This window comes from Ciconia boyciana, chromosome 5 (genome assembly GCF_034638445.1).
Source record: "Ciconia boyciana chromosome 5, ASM3463844v1, whole genome shotgun sequence".
NCBI classification, from domain to species: Eukaryota; Metazoa; Chordata; class Aves; order Ciconiiformes; family Ciconiidae; genus Ciconia; species Ciconia boyciana.
In genome coordinates, this window is record NC_132938.1 from 14,107,079 (window position 1) to 14,130,381 (window position 23,303).

The 23,303-nt window shown below is 37.0% G+C and overlaps 1 protein-coding gene across 1 annotated transcript in view; it reads left to right on the top strand.

Annotated features, from left to right (window-relative positions):
- The window catches only part of JAKMIP1 (janus kinase and microtubule interacting protein 1), a 72,428-nt gene that overhangs the window by 31,019 nt on the left and 18,106 nt on the right, over positions 1-23,303 (top strand). Inside the window, exons 4-8 of the mRNA XM_072861411.1 lie at positions 13,969-14,178; positions 14,873-14,992; positions 17,307-17,453; positions 18,062-18,202; positions 21,169-21,228. Of these exons, the coding sequence (XP_072717512.1) occupies positions 13,969-14,178; positions 14,873-14,992; positions 17,307-17,453; positions 18,062-18,202; positions 21,169-21,228 (678 nt within the window). The remainder of the gene's footprint in view (positions 1-13,968; positions 14,179-14,872; positions 14,993-17,306; positions 17,454-18,061; positions 18,203-21,168; positions 21,229-23,303) is intronic.

The following is a 23,303-nucleotide window of genomic DNA, read 5'->3' on the forward strand; positions in this document are numbered from 1 at the left end:
CTGCACCATTATCCAGGTCATTCGATTTTAAGCATTGTTGCCCTTTTTTATTTTTTAAAATTTCTGTGTTTTTTCTATTGCAGTGGAAAAGTTAGGGCCTGGGACAGCAGGCTTTTTTCACGCTTCATAAACCGTAGGACGTCAGCACAGATGGCAGACTATGCAGTTTGTATAAAATTGAAAACCAGGCAATATTTCCCAACAGCGGGTGCCCCAAATATTTCAAATTACTCAGCTTTGTAAAATGTAAAGAATCTAAAATGGGGTGTGCACAGTAGTACATTTAGAGAGTTCATCATCAAACCACACTTCTGTTTGGTACCATATTTTCCATGTGTATGTATGTATCTGATTGTTAGTCTGCCTAAACTAGCAGTACAATAGCTATGCAAATAAAATCTAAAATTATAATAAGCATAGTATTTATCATATATCAAGAACTACAGATTTTAAATGGAGTGAAATATCAGTTTCCTTAAAAATATTTTATCAGTGTGTGTTTACACAGGTATGTCCTCTTATTTTTTTGTATTCCTTAGGAAAAATTATGGTGAGGGCAAGCTACAAGCGTGTGATGTCTGTTTAATGGTGGTGATTTTCTGTCTCAGACAATGAAAGCTTTTAATGCAATTAATATTTATGCTTTAAATAAATTGGATGTTAATCAAGTCTCAAGGGTATCATTTCCTTGATTAAATAAAGACCACTGCAAAGACTGACAACGTGAGGTTTCTGTAAGCATAGTTTCTTTCATATTTTGTTCCATATTATAAATATAGAATTTTAAAATCATGACTATGAAGTACAGGTAATTTAAAAAAGTATTAAAGAGAAGAGAAGGTTGCTATGTTGCGGCATGTTTTTTTCTAGAGAAAAGTTTCTAAATAAATTTAACCTTCTCAAAGAAGGTTACCTCACCAAGAAATGGTGAGGTGAGGCACATAGCGGTGCACCCCAAATTCTGTCATCCCAAACTGCCCCAGTAAAAACACCTATGCCATGTCTTTGAGTGGTATTGTAAAGGAAACACTTAACTCTTCTCTTTCAAGAGTAGAAGATTTCAGCCTGCTGTGGTGTGCAGGCGATGAAGGAGGGCACTCAGGGGTTTCTGTCTGGCACAGAAGAATCCTGTCGAGTCATTCAGAATTTTAATTGGACCCTTGCTGGGCCTCTGTTACTCGGTACATCTAAAAAGGTGACTGTATCAGGAGAGTGTGTAGATAACTCTTGTTTCCTATTCCCAGCCCCAGAGGAAGCCTGCCATCAGTCTCGTGGGCTTTCACTGGAAATGTTCATATCTCCCCCCCAGGCAAGAGGTACAGAGGGGAAATATCGGGAGCTTGGTGTTGCCTTGTAGTGCCTCGACTCCTTTTAGATAATGAATTTCAATTTTTTCATTAAATTGTATGGTTTGTTTTTATGAGAGAGACATGTTTCTTCTAGGAATTCATAACAATATAGGTAGTTGTTATTGCATAGGGCACTCTTTAAATCTGGGGCGAGGTAAAAAATACTGCAGGGTTCCTAGACGCTGCTCTCTTCCTCTGGGAGAACAAGTGGGATTATAGAATCAGATCATCAGGATATTTCCTTCTCCCCTCCTCCTTCCATTTTAATTAGTGGAAGGGATGCTTGCCTTCCATTTCAGATTAACCATATTAGCTGCAGATTTGAGGTACTTGGTTGGTTTAGTTGCTACCCTTGTGGGATGAAATGTCAAGGATATGGCAGGCAGTGTTATTAATATTAGCATAGATCTGTAACTGAGCTACACTTAATGTGCTTTTTTTGTATGTGTGTTGTGTTTTATGGCACTATTAAGAAATCAGTGTCTTTGGTATTAACAGCCTAAAGGGGCTGGCCATGCTGTAATTCAAATTCAGATAGAGTAGTTCAGTGTCTGATTGTCTTGTCAGACTTGGCTGATTTATTTTGCATAGTTAGTTTTGCAGATGTATTTCATATAGATATTGCAGCTAAAAAAAAATCAGTATTTTTACCATTAATTTTAATACCTGTGACTAATTTGAATAAAATCTTGCATTTTTTTGGCTTGCCATCAAAAAAATAGTAAGAAAGGAAAAAACCAAAATGCATTGTCTATGAACATATGGATACAATTCCACTGTGTGCATAAACAGCCATGCTTGTGTTGTACAAATGTCAGTATTTTAGAAATGTGATTAATCAGTTTTGAGATTGTCTTCACAGTTTTGAATTGAGCCATGAAAAATACCCTATAAGCCTCAATACAAACAAGATTGACCGGGGAAGGGAAAGTAAAATAGCTATTTGGCAAAAAATATAACACACTTTTTCTCTGTGCATGAAATTATATTGGAAATTTTCAGTTCCTGTCATTGACTTAATAGAAGAGATAGAAATGTTTTCATTAATTTAAGGAATGCTTGTGGACATGGATTTTTTTTTTTTAATTTTTTTTTCCCTCAAAAGAAAATATATTCTTGCTGTATATATGCATTGGCACAATGTGCTGGCAGCTAAGAAACTGGAAGTAAAAATAGCTAGTAACAAGCTGGAGAGGCAAATGAAACAGATGTTTTAAAAGTAAAGAGGCAACTTGGAGAATAAGATAAGAAAGCAAGAAAGACTATTACTTAATTTTTTCAGCCAATATTTTCTGAATAGTTGAATCTGAACAGTTGGACTGTTCTGTCAATGTAGTATGAAAACTATGCTGATACAGATTCAGATACTTAAAAACAGAAATAACATTAAAAACCAGCAAATAAGAAAAAAGAAAAAGAAATCAGACATAGCAAACTGAAAAATAATCTGCAAGAAGGAAAAATGTTAAAGCCTGTTCATATGGAGCAGGTTTTTTTTCAAAAAAATAATATACAAAATCATAATTGTACTTTTTCATTCATGGAGCTTCAGTATAAACAGCTGTGAAGCATACATTCAGCTGAGGGCTGTATAGGCAAGCTGTATATATACCTAAATAACTCTATTAACAGCCTTCTGTTTTAATGGCATCCTTGTAAGCGGTATGTCTGGTTTCCTTCTGAGGTCTGAGCTCGTACGAGGTAGATTTAATACAAACCTGATTAATGGTGAAGAGAAGTTGAGTTTATTAGGTTGTGTTGAGGAAGTAGCTTAAAGAGCAGAACTGTACTACAAGAGCATTTAATGTTTTAATCTAAATATAAAAAAGTACACAAAATAACAGTATATTTCAGCCAATTTTTCTTGGGCCTCGGTTAAGCTTGTCATGTAACTCACTCACTTGGTTTTAACATCAGGTTTAAAGGTAGTTTTCAGTGGTAAGTAAAGTTTCTCTCTCTTGCCTGAAATTGCTGAAAAAGCATGTTCAAATTGTTGGTGAGTTTTGGCAACAGACCAACCTTATTCTGTTATTAGCACAGCTGTGAAGGAGGGCATGAATATTAAGTATATCATATTAGTTAGAGGTTACATGCATTCTGACACTACCTGGACACTGTTTTTAAAAAGGCCCTTACTTTGCAAGCAATGTTTCTCTAGATACTCTTTTTGCAGAGATAAAACCAATGGACACTTTACAGTGCTTACCTTGGAAAATATATCCAAAAAACCAATCATTAAAAGTATATTCAATTATTTCACCACTGATTTGTTCATTTATAGTATTTCTTGAATAAGAAGGAAGCTGAACATTTATTTTCTCAGACACTGTTAATAGAAACATAATATTTAAATTTGGAATAAACAGATGACACTTGCTTCCTGTATTTTGTGGTGTTGGGTTTTAATAAATATTATTCCTCTACTGGAAATGTCCTTAAGATCAAACCTTTCACCTATTTTATGGATAAATACCATTTGACATTGTTAAAATCTTTACATGTATGGTCTTCCTAAATGTTCCTAAACAGCTTGGATTGAAATTAATTGAAAGACTTATTTCACTTTCATGTAAAATAGTCCCAGTTTTCTTAAACACAAAATCAAGGTAAAAGATTCCACTGGTCTTATTAGGTGCACAATCAGATCCATGTTTGAGGGCACACAGTACACCAGATGAATTAAATTTGCTTGTTTCAATTGTATTCTCAAATAACCTAATAAAAATTGTCTAAAGAGTAATGTGACATTACTGCAAATTCATACTTGCAAGGAAAAAAATCCTTTTGCTGTTAATAGAATCAAAGTAAAATAAATTGTTTTCAGGAGTGATTTTCAGAAGTTCCTGATCAGCCATGATTTATGAAGATAGATGCACTATTTAACTGTTCTTAGTCTCCTTAGTCTAAATTATCTAGTTGCATAAATCAAAAACTCTTTCCAGTGTGAAACCCTTCTTCTGTTTGGTGTTTGCCAAATATATGTAGTGCAGTACCTGGAAGAATATAATTCAAACCAATAGATGAAGCAGTTTTTAAAGGTAAAAATCAAAGCAATTGTCCTGGTTTCAGCTGGGATAGAGTTAATTGTCTTCCTAGTAGCTGGTATAGTGCTGTGGTTTGGATTTAGGATGAGAATAATGTTGCTAACACACTGATGTTTTAGTTGTTGCTGAGCAGTGCTTACACTGGTCAAGGACTTTTCAGCTTCCCCTGCTCTGCCAGGTGCACAAGAAGCTGGGAGGGGACACAGCCAGGACAGCTGACCCCAACTGCCCAAAGGGCTATTCCATACCATATGGCGTCATGCTCAGTATAGAAACTGGGGGGGAGCTGGCTGGGGGGCAGCGATCGCTGCTCGGGGACTGGCTGGGCGTCGGTCAGCGGGTGGTGAGTGGTTGCATCACCACCCGCTGTCACAACCATCACTTGTTTTTTTTTTTTTCCCCTGGGTTTTGTTCCTCTCTTCTCCCTCTCTTGTTATTTTCCTTTTCATTACTTCCTCTTCTTCTTCTTCTTCTTCTTCTTCTTCTTCTTCTTCTTCTTCTTCTTCTTTTTGTTATTATTGTTATTATTGTTATTATTGTTATTATTTTATTTTATTTCAATTATTAAACTGTTCTTATCTCAGCCCATGAGTTTTCTTACTTGTGCCCCTCAGATTCTCTCCCTCATCCCACTGGGAGGGGGGAGGGTGAGCGAGCGGCTGGATGGTACTCAGTTGCTGACTGGGGTTAAACCACAACAGCAATTTCACTGAAACTTCTGTTCAAGGGAAAACCCTCTTATGGAATAAGTTTATGTACCATTTATATAGTGATTTTTAAAAAATACTATTATTTCAGTTTTGTGTCTGTGTATAACACTGTATCTCATGATTTAAGCGATGGCTTCTGAAAGACTGAGAGTAACATATTTTCAGAATTAAGAATTAGGTTGTTCCAGTTCAGGACAAAAGCAAATTTCAACTCAAGTCCTTCACAAGTTAGTGTTTTCTAAGCTTGCACAGCTCTTACTATGTTTGCCTATATGTCTTTACTGTATTACTTGGCATTGGCATTCCATATGTGGAGTATCATACAATCATGGAAAAATTTAGATGGTGAGGATCTTCTTGAGATCGTCCAGTCCAATGTCCTGCTTGAAGCAGGGCTGCCTTGAAAATTGGGTCAGGTTGCTCTGGACCTCCTCCAGTCAAATTTGAAAATCTCCGAAGATGGAGATCCACAGTCTCTGTGACAGCCTGCCCCAATGCCTAATCACTGTGAAATTTCTTTCTTCTTCCTCTTTCTGTAACCTTTGATTGTTACCCTTCTCCTTTTGCTGTGCATCTTTGAGAAACGTCTGCCTTGTTCATCCCTGTATCCCCCTTTAGATAGTTGAATGGGTATCTGCAATTGTAATGCATCCTGCCATCTTCTCTTTGGCTGGCCGAGCAAGCCGGGCTCCCTCATCCATTCCGTGAATGCCATATACTGCAGCCCCATAGTGGTCTTACTGGCCTTCCTCCAGTTTATAGCACTTGTGCCAGTTTGTCAATATCTTTTTTTGTGCTGGGGAGCCCAAAAGTGGCTGCGTTGCTCCTGGTGTGGTTTCACAAGTGCTTAATAGAAGGCTAAATTGCTTCTCTATCCTTCTGGCTACACTGCTCTTGATTTGGCCCAGTATCAACTTAACTTCAGTCGTTGCAAGCTCTTACTACTGACCCATATCCAACTTGCCCTCCAGGACACCAAAGTTTTTCCGTTTTTCTTTCTTTTTTCTTTTTTTTTTTCCTTTTCTTCTTCCTTGCAGAACTGCCAACTTCAATTGGCTTCCAGCCTTTTCTGTTGCAGGAATTTAAAACCTCCCAGGGGCAGGACATTATATGTGTCTTAGGTGAACTTTATGAGGGTTTTTTTGGCCCATTTCTCCAACATGTCAAAGTCCCTCTGAATGGTGCTCCTGTCCTCTAGTGTAGTAACAGCTCCCCCAAATTTGGTATCATCCACAAATTTGGGGATGGTGCATTCCATTTCTTCATCTGGGCAGTTGATAAAGTTGTTAAAATTTGTAATTGTTGTCAAATTTTAAGGTGTAAAATTTAGATAACTAAATAAAGAGCTTTTGTCTCCTGAGAGATTCAGCAATTATTTTTCAGTAAAGCATGAAAAATAGCAGGAGCAAAAGTTTAACACTCCACCAAACCCCAAAATTGCATCCTTTGCAGTGGTGGCCACTATTTTCTAATAACATTCACTTTCTCCTGCATTCCCATTACTAGGATTTTGCCATTTTAAGGCAGTGAAATTCGTATCTTTAGGTTACGTTCAGCAGCGAGGGTGGTGCAGAGACCTTTTGTCTCTGCAAACTCTGGTGCAGAGGGACAGCTGGCTGTTGGCAGGAGGACTCCGTGATCCTCTGCTGCCCTGAGACGAAGGATGGAGCCTGGCTTTTCTCACTTCACTTGTGCAGTGGCACATATGCATGAGTTTCGTTTCCTGATGAAAATCTTGAATTTTGAGACTGGAAAGCTGAGTTTTGAATCATCCAAGTGTGTGCAGTCGTGCATGGTTGGGTAGAGCCTGCTGTAGCATGCTTCTTATCAGCCGCTTAAACCCGCGTGTATTTCACACACAGCTGCTGATATCAAATTGTAGGCTGCTGCTCTGGATTTTGCCATCTGTTTGAGACGCGTGTTTCAGCTACATTCCAAGACTGAGCTAATCTCCTGCAAAGACCCTTCCACCACCTTCAACATTTCAGGACTGCAAATAATACTTTGCTTTCCATCCTCTGAAGATTTATGCTTGTCCTCTCAGGAGCTAACAGGGCAGCATTCCACCAGGAGCTGTTTTTTTCCTGAATTAAGCAGATCTAATGAAAGCTTTTTATTGTGCAGGCTCAGCATTTTGTGTTTATTTTTAGTATTTTCTAAGGACTCTATTATGGTAGGTAGGTCACAAATCTGACTTTTATATCTCTTTACAAAATATGGAACAATTTTTAAAACCCACAGAAAAGATGTATGGTGTGGCACCTGGACAAAAAACTCCTTAAGTTTGAATTACTTAGTCCTTCTGCATTTTCCATCGTTTTGACTACTTGTTCATTGTAGCTCTGTCAATGAACACTTGTAATAGGTATCAGGAGAGATCCAGTAGTAGAGGTTGTAGTCAGCTACAATAATACAAGGTGCTTTTGAGAAAGTTGTGAGAAACCTCCTATCAGTAAGTTCTGGAATTGTCTGCCCATGTGGTGTTTCTTGTATAATTTATCAAAACTTTTAATATATGCCTTACCTATGAGATTTACACACTTTAAAAAAATGTGGGAAAAACTATTGGAGGAAAATACTGACTATTGGTTTAGAAAAATTACACATGAAATTAAGAATAAGTCCCATCTACCTGTGTCTATGACCCTTACTTCTCCACTGGATGGCTGGCATCTTTTCTCCCTCTTCTCCTAATGTTCCTAAATAAGCAGCAAACATTTATTTAAATAGATGGCCATGTCTGATGTAGAGAATGCTATGCACAATGCAGGAATATATTAATTCCTCTCTCCAGGTGGGCTTTCAGCTTGGGATATTGTGGTTAGGTCTTAGTGTCCCTTTATAAATGTAAAAGGCATTAATTCCATATAGTTCTATCTTTAACTGTTTATTTGAGTAGCATCTCCTTTTTGTTTTTCCTAGTAAGTAGCAATCCTTCCATCAAGATATCCCTATTTTCAGTTTCAAGCATTTAGTATAAAGATTAATTCAATTTTTTGTCTAGAAGAGCACTGTAGAATTTTGTTCTGCAGTTGGCGAGGAGATAACTTTGATAAGGATGGGTAAAGAGGAAGGTCTCACACTTGGCAATGCAGCAGCTGGTTTTTTCCACTTTGAAAACTGAGTATGACACTGCCTTGATAGATCTAGCTTTTAATTCCCTGGGAATTTCTCTTTCAACTTTGTGAGAGGCTAAAGTTCCCCCAAAGGTCTCTGACTTTCTTTCACTGTAGCTATTGAAGTGTGGGATAATTGGCAGGGGAATACTTTTTCCAAAGGCTGGCTTGGTTTCTTTCATGTTTGATAAATATTATTAAAACACGTGTTTCTGCTCATTTCTCATAGCTGTTAGGAGGCAGTTAGATACCTGTTCTTAGGAAACTGTGTAATTTTGACACAGGCTATAAATGCTAGCTCTTCATTGATATAATGCAGGTAATTGCTGTGTTCAGTACCTAATATTTGACAGCACAAAACCCATTAATTAAGAAATGATACTTTAGAAAGCTGTAATTTTAACCAAGAGCTCCAGAGTTACTTATGCTATCCAAGGAGATTTCTCAGTAATTTCCCTCTGCAGCTGCTTGTGGGTGATCCTATTTTCTTTAAAATCCTCTTTCGGAGGGTGTTTCTGCTACTTTTCTTCTCAAAGCATGTAATTGAAAATGTGTCCTAACCTTGTGTTACTCCACTGCCTTCCTATCACAAACTTTTTGTACTGAATTCTACCATGCTTAATTGCATAAAGAAAAATGTGGCTATTCTAAAATGTTTTAAAATCCGTGCAAAACAGAATGTATAAGAGTTCATGTGACCCTGTTGTATTGTGTAGCTGCAAAAAGTGGGCAAATTTGTTTTAAACTGAGAACAAATTTGAAACCAAAGCAGCCACTTGGAAGGAATTTCTGGGATAATATATTTGATTTAACATAATACCTGTGAGCCCAATGCATGCATTGGGATCTCATTGTGCTAAATATGTTGGAAGAAAAGGTGGTGTCTACCTTTTGTATCTTAGTGAGAGGTTTCAAATGAAAAGTAGTACAGGGAGGAATACACGAAAGCGGTGGTAGGAGATTAGTGCAGTCAGCTTTTAGTTGCCACGTGTTGCTTGTCCCAGCTACGTTGTGCCACAGATGCAGAAAGCTCTTACAGGCACCTGGTGTGGCAGGTCCTGCACCATGCTGCCTGGACCATGAGTGGTTGAGGAGCACAGTGGAAAGGCATCTACTTGCTCAGAATCTGGTAATGAATCATTGGGTGAGAACAGATCCATCCAGGTTTATTAGCTTCAGCTCAGTGCTGGCCTTGACGTACCTGCATTGCTTCCAATAGAGAAATTCCTGCATTTCTATAAAGTGCTTCCTATGTCTTAGGTTCTCAGAGATTTGTTAGTTTAGGTACCCTGTTTGATGACCAGACAATAGATTGTGATCTCAGCAGTGTAATTTCTGTTAAGTATTTACAGTTTTTTCATCATTTCCCTTTGTATTTTAGAGGTGTCATGGAAAAGAAGAGATCTAAGAGGAATTTGAGGAAGGTCAGTCAGGTAACCAAATGGATATTTGTGGAGCATCCCTTCAAATAGGAACAGTGACATGGGAGAAAACATGAAAATGCATGACTGCATGTATGACAAGCTGATATTGGGGAGGAGACGTAGCATCCTAATATTAGATAAGGGATGAATGGACTCCATTTAGGCTGTGAACATCTTTGACAATGAGAGTGAATTTTGTTGTTGTTGTTGTTTAATGTAGTAAAAAGAAAAACAGCTTAGAGAATCCAGAGATGAGAGTTTTGTGAAAAGAGCATCATTAACAGCAGCATTCACATTGGATGGTGAGCGGGCAGGACTGCGTTTAAGGTCAGAAAGGAGAATGTTGCAATGGCTAAGGCATGGTACAAGAACTCAGGTAAAAGTCTACCTGTGTGTATGGATTTTCAAGCTGATAGGCAGAAAGAGTCTTTATATGTAATCAAACTGCACCTGGGAGAGAACAGAATTAAAGATGACAACTATGTAAGTGATGAGTAGTTTGGAGATGGCTCCCTAGTGATGTAAAACAGGCATTAAAAAGCATGAAAAAGAAAGGAATGCCATGCATGGTAAAGTAACAAGTTCTGGATGCTGTTTGGTGAATTAACATTGTAGTAATGGAATACAGGGTTAAACCTTTAAACTTGAGAGGTCATGAGGGGATCACTAATTGTTATTTCACTTAATATCATAAAAACCAATGATGTTCAGCTTGTCTACAGTAGTCATAAATGGCAACTGGAAAATACCTCAAAATGTGAGTATGTATATGTAGGTGTGTATATATACATGTATATGGACACTGTGTGTGTTTGTGTATGTACATATATACACATATACCTATACATATCATATAGAGAGAGACCAAAACATTTATGGGAAAAGCAAACTTTTGTAGGTGGAAAAGTTGACAAGCTTTTAAACATACAGCTGCTTTATCTGCTGAAGGGCATCTGTACCTGAAAGCTTGTTTCTTTCCAACTCTGTCACTTGGTCTAATAAAAAATATGCCTTCTCTTTTAGACCATGTGGATTCCTGGACAATCTTGGCTATGACAGTGTTGCTTCCACAATATGTATTTGATCAAAATAGCAAGCAGCAGGGAACTCAGATTAATCTATTTTGATTTTCATTTACCTAATGGAAGATACTCCTCTCCCCACTAAAATAAAGACTGTAATACATGGTCTGATTACATATGGCTGTTTTCCTTTATGCTGCAACTTTTTCTTCTTTATGTAACTAAATGTGGCAAGAATTCCAGTAAAGAGTAGTTCTCCAGTGGTACAGAACTGGCATGGAGACTTTGTGTGAGCTTTTACAACTATGAGAATATATAAGACTAAGCTAAACGAAAGTCTTCTGGGAGTGGTTGACCTTTCTTCTGTAACTGTCAGCTTATGTTCAGTTTAAACCCAAACCATATCTCTCCTTTTCCTAGTCTTGTACCTCCTCTTTCTTTGTCTGCCTGTCCCTTGACCTGCCATCTCTCCCATGTGGAACTGAGGGATGTTGCATCCCTGTAAAATATTTCTCTTCCTTTTTTTTCCCCTCTCTAGAGTAAACTGTACTCTCTTTTAACAAAGCAGACAGGGAAGATGGACAAGTTTGCTCTGTAGTGTGCAAGTCTGAAGAAAGATGGTAAATCTTTGGGTCAGGCTTTGGGGTAAATTTAAGAAAACTGAGACATTGACTGGGTTGATGCAGTTACACTGGAGAAATCAAAGGTGTAACTGTCCCCTTGAGGAAAGGAGAATTGTTTTGTGCCCCAGGCTTCTGAAACAGAACTTAAGGTAGAGAGGCGTTACTGCTGCAGTTCTGTTCAGCTTTATCAGTTTGTAATAAGTCAGTTGCTTAGAAATTCTTTCAGCTAGTTTGTGCTTATAAAAAAATAAGCGCTATTGCAATGCTGTGTATTTGTGTGTGTGTGCACGCACGTGCATATGTTTATATGAGTGAGAGATTCTCTAGTGCCTACCTGTAACTTAAAATATAAGCCCAAAATAAAAAAGGATGTGCAGCCATTGCTATTATATTGCTATTTTCAATTATTATCAGTGTCTCAAAGATTTTTCTATTTGACTGAAACATGGGGTGTTTCTTTTTTCTGAAAGTTTCACCACATGTAGATTTTATGGTAGAAAAAACAGTAGTAGGAAGAGCAGAGGAGAATTCTGCCTTCTTTCCTGCTTTCCACTGACACCCACTCCAAAGCCATGCTCTTTCATGGCATTTCTTTCTAATGTGTGTGAGCTTGTGTGCTCTGAGCTATGGAAATGGGTGTGAAGGATAACATGGGCATGATTTCACTGGTCACATCTGTTTCAAATGATCTATTCTGCTCCGGTTCAACAAGTAGCAGTCCGTACTGAGATTGTTGCTTTCTTTTTTCTTCCAACTTAAACGCCTATGTCATTCCATTTACCATGTAAGTTATAAGAATATGAAGAGTATGAAATGTGCTACTAATTGGGTAACTAAAATCAGGGCTGCCTATGTAACCTTGGTTCTTCCTTGTTAAATGTATGCCTTGCATGGCCAAATTTCTCTCTCAATTACATAGATGTTCAGTGTGAACACCTGTGTAATTGAAAGTGAAACTTTGTCCACAGTATTTAGTTACATGACATTTTTTCCTCCCAAGGGGTCCCCGATAGATCAGTGTTCATGACAGATAGCATTCAGTGAATGAGGCAGCTGCTTAATTTTTGTCATTGCTGTTCACTGCACAGTCCCTCTGAAACCCTGCATGTTGCAAATTCTTCCATTAATAAAAACTGCATTCTTTTCCTGCAAGTCCTTTTTGGCATACTTGAAAGTCTCACAAATCTGAATGAACATACTGGGAAGTATTATACCTATTTACTGGGTAAGGAATTGAGACCCAGCAACCTTCCCAAGTCAGGAAAGAAATCTCCATCAGAACCAATCTCCATCAGTTCCTGTTGGAACTTAAAAATAGTGTAGACCAGCTTATTCAGTTCAAATCTGACCTTTTTATCTTCGATCGTGACTGGACTTGGTTCAGCCAGGCCATATCCTGCCACTCAGGTTCTGTACACAAACTGTGTACAGAAGTTCACCATGTGCTTTGTAGACTATGAAAGGAGTAAGGCAAGGATCCTGAAGAAACAAATTGTATCTGATCGTGTAATCTGATTGTGTTAATCCTGTACATCACTCAGACTTAACTATGTTACTTCTAACATTTTCTTTTTTTTCTTTTTTTTTTGGCGTAACTTGACATAAAGGACTTCTATAGATGTAGGGCTATAATAAACAGCAAATGTATGATTTAACAAGTTCGTGATTTTATTTTTTCACATAAGACTATAGTAGTCTTATTTCCAAAATTCCATAGGTTTATGTTGGCCAAGAAAACAGTTTAGTAAACTGAAGGAGCTACAGCACCCTTAAATATATTGTTAATGGTTAACATTCTTGTTAAGAAATCTGTTCCTATAGTAACTGCTGCCGATTGTCACGTCCTGTAGCATTTGGAATAGTACCAAAGTGAATTTAACACTGATGCTGCGAGGGACAAATCCTATGAGAGCTGCGATAGATCACTGCTAGCAGTATGCTTTATTTGGTATCGAGATGTATGAACAACACAGTTCAGTAACCATAGATGGTGTTTAAGAACTATTTCTTCCTACCCTTTATTCTAATGCTCTGTGTGTATTTGCTTTTTTTCCTTCTATACCAAGACTAGTCCTCTTTTGAATCTTTTTATGTGCAAGGGCACATAAAAAACATAGGTATGCTTAGGATTTTAAGTTTAAATGTGTGTGCATGTATATGCTACTAATTTTTAAGTGTCTGTGAAGAGATTCACCATGTATGTTTTTCACTAACAAAGAGGAAGTCAACATGGGGCAAATGTGCATGGCTCAAGCTTTAAAGCAAAGCCCAGGTGAGTTTTAAAGGGTGTGTTTGTCTTATCTTGTACTAGCCCTGTGTTTCGTCTCTGAAGCACAGTGGAGGGAGATTTTTCTTCTGCTTATAGAGTGTGTATCCTCAGATGAAGTGGATGATTTCAGTGGCTATGCATTCTGTTTCAGTCTATGTTTGTATCTATTTTTGTTTGTCTTTTGAGTTGAGACTGCACTGAGCAAACTCATGATCAAGTGAAGGCTAAAACTTTTTTAAGGGGAGGGGAAAAGGCTTCAGAGGAGATATATCTTATTTGTAGCAACCACAGTTTGGCTGCTGGTGTAATTCTGAGAGAAATAGAACTTTGTTTTTCCAAGTTTGTGGGTATGCATGCAGTGAACACTTGGAGATGTTACAGAAACTTCCTTCTTGCTTTCTTTCTTTCCAGATGGATGAAATAAAAGGCAAAGACAGAGTGATTCTGGCTCTGGAGAAAGACCTTGGTGTGCAGGCAGGCCATACTCAGAAACTGCTCCTTCAGAAAGAAGCTTTGGATGAACAGCTTGTCCAAGTGAAGGAGGCAGAACGATACCACAGTAGTCCTAAGAGAGAGCTTCCTGCGGGAGTGGGGGATATCACCGAACTGATGGGAAGCCCGGTAAGAAAATTGTGTTTTCTTCAAATGTTCAACACAGGATAATTGCTGCCTGGGTGTTCACGGTAGTTTTGTGGTTACTTCGAAAATACTAGAAGGACTAATTAATGGTAAAAGGCTCTGCACTGCACTGTGCTGTTTCACTGGTGATTTAGAAACTCCTTGCATCTCTTGAATTTCAAAGAATATTGACAAATATGTGGATAGAGAACTTTTAGAATTTACATTGTGAACTTCAGCTGTGAAACCCATTATTTTCTTAGATATTTATTTCATAATTTTAGGAATTATTTTAACCAATGGCAAATAGATACTATACTTTTCAAAAACTATGCCATGTGATTTTAATCTATGTCCTATGCACTAGATTTTTTTACGTTTAGCTGATAGTAAGAAATCTGGTGAGAAGTAACCAGTAATAGGTGAAATATTATTTACCTAGCTTTTTTTTTTTAATCGTTAAACCTTTACATACATTTCACAAGTAGATACTTTTCATGTAATATATCATGTAGCATTTCCACAGGATGATATTGTTCAGTGTTTCAGTTAATTAAAGTAAGTTTTCCAGACATTGATGTAAAGACTGTATTTAAAATTTACACAATCCACTTGCTAAACCATGATATTAAATTTATGGATAGTAAAATATTTTTTAAAAGGTAATTTTATATATCTATATGTTTTTGATGTAAAGGAGCAGCATTTGGATGAACGAGATGTGCGGAGATTTCAGTTAAAAATCGCTGAACTGAATGCTGTAATAAGGAAGCTGGAAGACAGAAATACTCTCTTAGCAGATGAAAGAAATGAACTGGTAAATTAATTAGTAATAACACAGATGGTGACTCGGAGGGCATCTTTATGGTAAAAGATTTAATGTTGAAAAGTCAGTGTTATAAATAATTTACAAATTAGTCCTGGTTGTCCTCAGTCAATTGTATCTAAATATAACAGAGATTTCTATAGAAATTCACTTTGTGACCATAAAAGATGGATGGAATCTGTCTTGTTCCAGAAAAATAAAACTTTATAAATTTATTTTGGGGTCATCGTAAACAAATTGACTGATAGCTTGCCTGTGGCACTGTGTAATGATGTTGTGTAAAACATGCATAATCTATGCACTTAAATTACTGTATTAATCTTTTTGAAATTTGACAATGGTTTTGTGACATGCTTATGCTAGCTAGGAGTTAAAAAAGCTGTCTTGTGTTGGAGATGAAAAATCTGCCAATTCTCAAGGGAAATCTCTTAAGTAGGTGAAATTATCCTAGGAGAGTGATAGTAACTTACAAAAGAAAGGATATGACAAGAATTTTAAGAATGAATTTTATTAGCCTGCATCACTACTTAATTGCTTGTACTGAGGTTAACGGTAAAACTCCCATTGACTGCAATGGGAGGTGAGTTTTACCAATAAGAATTTTTACATGTCGTCTTACACATGCCCTCTTATAATGCCTTATTTCTAGTGGCAGAAGAAAAGATTTTTCGTTCTAATCAGATGGAAATTTTCTCTCATGCAACCTATGTATCTGATTCTGAAATAATGCTATGATGTATGGTGAGGGCAGAAGTGGAGGGCACTCTTGCCATGTGTCAGTCCTATAGATGAGTGAAGCATTGACATCTTCCTCCTTGCTTTGTCAGACTTAGCTCTTCATGTTGAGATACGAAGGCTTTGCTTTATGATAAAAGGACTTAATTTAGTTATGACATCTCAATGATTATCAGAAGAGCTAATTTTTGAAATTTTCTTGTCCAGCATCTTGGCTGAATGTAGATTAGTGAAGTCAATTGAACAATGCTAGACCAAAACTGGATGAATTGAGAACATAACAGTGTCTTTTTCTTTAAACTTTTCCTCTTTAAATAGCTGTATGTCTAAACTGCCCTTTCATATGACAAAATTGATTCCTCATTAACAATTTAAGTTTCTTGGGGTGAGAAAAACATGTGTTTTACCCTGGGTACAGTTCGCCATTTTTCCTACTTTGTCTAGGTGCTGAGTGTTTGTTTTGGTTTTTTTTTTTTCCCCACTTTTCCTGCTACAGTTGCTTTTCTCTGCTCTATACTCTCAAGAACATCTTGCCTTTTTTCAAGATTGCATTATATAAAGACAAGATAATTCAGCCTCCTAATCCTTTCTGTGAACATAAGTAATTCAAAACAACCTTGAAGAATGCTGAAGTACTGCAGCATCTGTCCTTCAATGTCCCTCTAGATGGAGGGCATGTATGACTCAGTCAAGTGCTCTTCTTGATGCTTGACCTAGAGGCATAAGTAGTATATTTTGGAAAAGATATGGAGAAGGTTTTGTCATATCGTGAGACAATATTACATAAAACCAGTAATATCAGTAAGCTTGTATGATTAAGCACTGTGAAAAATAATTTTCTCCTGAGAATGAAACAGAAAACCAAATACTCGGTGAAATTATCTCAGGACAAAGATTATATTTTTCGCATTTCCGGTTAAAACTCAGTAAATTGAAAAAACTTTTGATTGGAAAAAATAGATTTTTTACAAACAAAACTGATCAAGGATTAATGAAATAAAAAGGGTGAAATATTGAATACACGCAAATGCAAGAAAGGGCAGTAATTTGCTTCACATAATTGTCTAACATCATAAAACCACAGGAACAAAATTGAGCAGCTTGAAAATGTCAGCAGAACGCTGAGATTGAATCTGTGCCCTCTGGCTGACTTTGTCATTGCTCTAATTACACACTAGGTATAGGGTTTTAAAAGTAGAGTAGGAAGAGTTTACTCCTACTAAAGGGATAGTGAAAATGACTACCCTAGAGACCTAGTTGCTCACAAGAAGCTTGTATAGAACGAGATTAGTTTATCAAGAAGTCACTTTTATGGATCATCATAAGTGTTTTCCAAGAGCAAAATGAGGTGACCGGATCTAGTGTTTTTGTAGACTGTACAAAAATGCTATGTCTTATTTGTTTGGACTCCTGTAGTTCTTAGTTCAGCAGTAGTCTATATCAGATGCCACTTAACAAAAGAACTAAACTTTCTGAATGAAGGAAGAAGGCAAGTGAAAACACACATATTTCTTCTTTCCAACAAGTATAGACTAAAGCACAGCTAACTTTGTTCCTTTGCCATGTGCAGCTGAAACGTTCTCGGGAGACAGAAAGTCAGCTGAAGCCTTTGGTGGAAAAAAATAAGAGGATGAGCAAAAAAAATGATGATATGTTGCAATGTATCCAGAGAATGGAAGAGAAAATAAAAAATCTCTCAAGGGAAAATGTAGAATTGGTAAGTAATCATCTCTGACGTCATGTTATTAGAACACATTGTACGCAGTTACTTTTGAGGTGGAAGTGCTTGTAAGGCTCTCACTCTAATACAGACATTTCAGAGTCTTAAATTCAGCCAATGCAACTGAATATTCATACTCTGAATTTAGAGTGGCATGTGCTTTGTGTTGTATCAATTCACGCTGATTAAGGGAAAGGATCACAGATAGATAAAATGTGTTTAGAGGCTATAAAACGTATGACTAAAAATCAGCTTTAATAAATGTTGCTTCTATGATTAGAAGTCAGAACTGAATTCGAGTGCATGTGCCAAAGGCTCTACTATGTTAGATCATTGAGTTCACTTGTCTGCTAATTTTGTCCCAGACTATGTTCTTTGATTCCATTTTAAAATATCTTATGTGAGATATTAACACTGAGGCATACAGGATGTGTAATATTTTTTTTTGTTGAAAGAGGCCTTATATTGTAGTAGAGTATGCACTGATGAGTCCAAAGAATTCTTGATTACTAGATCACACGAGCATTTTCCTCCTGTTACAGCAAGACACTTTAAAACATTCTGTATGTTTAATTTTTTTTTCAATTTTATTTTAATTTTTGTAGAAAGAGAAGTTATCTGCACAACCAGCACTGAAAAGGCACACATCTTTGAATGATCTCAGCAGCACACGGGAGGAGCAAGAAATTGAATTCCTTAGACTGCAAGTCAAAGAACAGCAGCATGTTATTGATGATCTCACAGTGGTAATGCTTATGACTGGTATACATACGTGCATGCACACACGTCTATAGGCAAGCTAAAGATTTGAGAGCAATATTTTAACTCCAGTTGTAGTAGTGATACAGAAATAGTTCTTTGACATTGAAGGGTTCTTGTTATTTCCCAGGTAGTGAATGAATTTCTTTGGAATGTGCATGAATCTCTGTATTATAAAATATTTACCTAGTATGAGCTGCTTGTGAAAAGAAGTGCATCAGTCCATCCACCTTACTTAAAAAATTGGTTGTCAACAACTGAGGAACTTGAGGAAAGGACACGTTCCAAAACTTAATGGCTGAAACATGTTGGATGTAGACCCTGGTGCAAACCCAACCACTCCCCTGATCTAGAAGTTCTCCTAAAAGCGATACTTACGGTATCTTATCATAACTTATGATACACCCTTCTGGTGCTGGCAGAAATGACATATCATCTCTGAGAGACCCCTGCCCTTCTCGAGCAGCATTTGGAACTCAGGCAGACACAGAGCATCTCAAATGGCACTACTGACTGCTACAAAATGATAAAATGAATTTAAGATCATTCTGTATAAACAGAAAATTAAACAATTGGATGCAACACTGAAAATAAAAATAGAAGATCCAGAAAGATAAAACAACAAGATGTGTTATTGCTCTGTCTGGAACATTGTCTCTATTCTTGGCAGTTCCTCTGAGATTTTGACCCAGGATTTCTCTCTGTAACCAGTGCCAAAGATTGATGTCTGCGTGCATTCTCCAGTGTCACAGTGTTACAAGTAGTAGGATGTTACTCGGACACTATAATGTAGGGTCTGATTCACAGGGCAATGCTGCTTTACCTTCCAAATACAACTGTACAGACAGAGACTACGACATGATTATTAAATTCCCAGTATATGGCAGATATAACCTCACTTATATTTCAGTGTAAAGTGGGTATGAAAGGACTCTCTTTTTACTGTCTCAGCCAGTAACCTGAGGAAATATATTGTATCCTGACTTTGGTCAAATAGTATTAACTTGTGTTTAGTGTGAAAGTAAAATAAATAAATATTTTAAAATATGGTTTCATTTTGGCTTTGTTTCCTATTTACAGATACTTTTTGACTTGCAGAAATAAGTTAAATTGTTAACTAGGATACTGCTTTGGTTGGCAGTACAAACTAATTGATGCTTTGCCTTTGATATGAATGCAGTGGAATTCTGCACTTCCATTATGCTTTTTAGCTATTTTTTCTGTCTCAAACCACACCTCTACAGAATACAAATGTATCATAATTATCAAGAATGACCCACGCGTCACATACCTGATTAATACAAAAGTCATCAGCTTACCTCCAGCTGAGACCAATATGATACACAGAAATAAGAACAATAGCTTTAGGCAATAGGGTTGTCTGAATTGATTAACATTGTCGTCTGTAGGATATCTTTGATGCTGTTGAAGCCGTATCAACTTGAGTTCTCCCACAACAGTGGTGTTCTGGTCAGTTCTTAAAAGGAAAGCTATCAAAATAAACTCAGATGATTGCAAAAGATGCTAGTGATTCAGTAAATAGTGCTATTTAATTGGCATTATTATTGTTCTGGTAGCTTGATGTATTATTGAGACAGTAAATTAAGCAGTCTTCTTACAAACAAGATCAGAAAGAGGAAGGAGTGGGGGATTTTGGAAGTGTTTGTTCATTCTGCACTGAAGTGAGAGGAAAGTCCAGCTGTTTGGACACCTGTTTGGGATGCAGGAGACCCAGGTTAAAGCAGGGACTGTGCCTTAACCAGGTACCTGAGGAGGGAGCATTTTTCTCCAACACTATAAAATTCAACTGTGTGGTTTCAGTTTTAGCTTAATATATTATATTACATTATTCTGCAGCTTCAAATACATGCTCAGTTCTACCTTGGTAGTCATTACTTTTCCTTATTTTGAAAACCACATGTATTAAAGGTGCTAATCAAGTTGTTGTGCTTTTCTGAATTATTTCATATTTTACAAAACTTCATTCCTGGAACAATGTGCTGATAAACATGAATTATTTTGTTGTTATTTCCACTGGAAGCTTCCTATTTGTCCAGTTTCTGAACTGAATGTAAAGCAAACAACTCTGAGTAGAATAATACCATGCAGTGAGCAATAACTGCTAGAGAAGCACTTGGAACTGCTATCATTCTTTTAAAAACAGAGGTGCTGCAAACAAAGATGCAGAGCTAAGGAAAGAATCAGGAAAAAGGCAAGGAGACTGATCACCTGTGTTGTTGGGGGTTTTTTTGCTTGCCCCTTTGCATTTTTTACCTTCTCTTCCTCCTGTTCTCCTTTGGAATTCAAGGCAGTATTCTTGGGCTTAAACATTCATAAACCCTGCATTTTTCCACTTATAACCCCCTCCTGTTAAGATATAGATAATTGTGATCTTGTTCCAAAGCCATGGTAGAAAAAAGACACTGACTAAGTTGACACAGACAGAGAGTGCCTTTGGATTTGAGACTTTTGCCCTACAAGGATAAGTCACATGTAACACTATATCTGCATATGCATGCTTGTATATCACAGTATGCCTGATATAATGACTTGTAGTTACTAAGGCTGGACTAATTTTTGGCTACCGACCCGCTTCTTCAGGATGGTTGAACACTGGAGTGAGAATGTGAATTCTGTTTCCATAGTGAGCTTCTTGGTAAAAGAGGCAAAAGAACTGTCAGAAATCTGTGCCCAGTATTTAACAAAGCCTTTTCTTGCCAACTTCCCATCAAGTGTGTAAAGTATATGGCTGAAGGTTTGTTTGCTAAAGGGATAAAGCTGCAGTACAGCACGGTGTTATATCAACATGGCATTATTCAAAAGGATAAAGACATTGTCTTTGTGTTAGCTTTAGCATAGGCTTTAAGAAGATTTTAAGGATATTTCTTTGTGTTAGACATATCTAAATATGTTTTAAAAGAAACCCATACCAAAATGTTCTCTTTCCTTCTAGGAAAGGGAACGGTTATTACGGCCTAAAAAACAGAGGAGGAAAAGTCTGAAGCCTCCAAAGGTGAGCAAACCTTCGGTTTCCATGCATTTCCGTTGTTGTGAACAGTGCTTGTTTCAAATATTGCCTGAAATTAAAGCTCTACTTAAATTAATGGTAAAATTTCATATAATTCTCCTGGTTTTTCTAATGAGTGCTTATTCCCTTTTTCTTAGGATAATTCAGGAGCTGCAAGTTTTGTACTGCACACAAGTATTGTTGTCTTGGTTTTTGTTTTAAATAAATAATATCATTACACTTCTAGCCATTGTGGCCTAAATATTCAAGTGGCTTGAGGCCTAAATGATATAATGACTCGAAACAACTACCATGTCAAAGGACAAATACTCAGTCCTTTTTAAAGAAAATACACCCTTTAAACTACTTGTACCAAGTTACTGCTTAATCACAATTGAAAACTTTAACTCGTGCTAGGGATGTTATTGAAATGATATTTTTGTGCGTGATATACAAATAGTAAAAAGATTCCAACTAGTAACTCTTTTATCTAGTAACTATTTTGCTCTAGAATGCAAAGTAGAAGAGAAAAATTTAGATTGTAGAAACGGAAAAGTTTTGCTTCAGAGTGTACCTTCAATGTTTATTGTAACATGCTTAACGTAACTGATTTTTCTGAATAATGTTTTTTTGTGAAGTTGAACATTAGCAGCCTGGAGTGTGTGAGGGGAGGAGAATGGGGTGAGAAGGAGAAAATGGAAGTGAAGAGTGGAGAGATGATTATCATCTATATGGTAGCTTAAGATACATTCTGTCATAAATGGGTGCTTGTTGTCACTGTTCTGCGTAGTACATTCCTGGTGACCTCCAGGTGGTGCTTTTTTATAGCTCTGCATTCTGTAATACCTGTATTCTGAAAGATTTATCCTTTGGGATTCTCTGTTTCAACGGTACTTTCTTCAAATTATGCTTCTAATAATGATGTGTCTTTTACATATGAAGAAAGAAAAATTCAGAAGTAACAGTAAACCTTGCATACATTTTTTTGTTATGTAGTGGAAGGCTGATAGATGCCAAATATATTTACGGTAACCCTGAACTGCTTTCTTGGTGTAGTATACCTGGAAGTTTGTGTGTTGAGAGTGAGTTTAAGAACAGGACATAAAATTAAATTTTATATTTATATATATATATATTTATATATATATATATATATGTAACTAATACTGTAATTTTTATAGGCCTCTCTGATTACTATCCCTGATCTTATTTTAAATTAATTGTGTAAGATCTGTTGCTATATTGTAAAGTTCCTAATGAAACAAAACTACTTAATTTAACTTTTTAGGAGTTGATAACTTGTGATGCTAATTTCTATAGGCTGAAAATTCCATAATTATTCATTTATGTCTTAAAAATTTTCTGTGTTAATAGAACTTCAGCTGACCTAGGCTCTGTACCCTTTCCTTTTACCTATTTTGTCTTGAGCAAGCTGCTGCTTTTGTGGTATCCTCTTCTTCTTTTCCTTATTGACCAAAGCAAGAGTTGAACAACATGAGGGTTGGAAAAAATGTGCATGATACCATTAAAAAGTTTGTGGCAGTGCTATTCTTCATGTGGTAAGAGTACTATAATTGGGGGACTCCTGCAGAGATTACTGCAAGAATTGTGTGCATATGAGCAGCAAGGTTAGTAGGGGTTTGCTTCTTATTTATGATATGATAGATACATCAGAAAGAACAAATTAATCAGCAGCAGACATAACTCCCACTAGTTATTCCATTCCCTGTCTATTAGCTCTTCGGTGCCCATATGAAATTGGTCATTTGAAATTTTATTTGATGCTATCTCCTAAAAGGAGGAGCAGGACTATAAAACAAAAACAACTGGAAAAGAGAGGGAAAGTTGTGAGAGAAGAGTGAATGGGATTTGTGGTGGGTTGACCCTGGCTGGATGCCAGGTGCCCACCAAGCCGCTCTGTCACTTCCCCTCCTCAGCTGGACAGGGGGGAGAAAAGTATGATGAAAGGCTCGTGGGTCGAGATCAGGACAGGGAGATCACTCAGCAATTACTGTCGTGGGCAAAACACACTCGACTTGGGGAAATTAATCTAATTTATTACCAATCAAAATTGGAGTGGG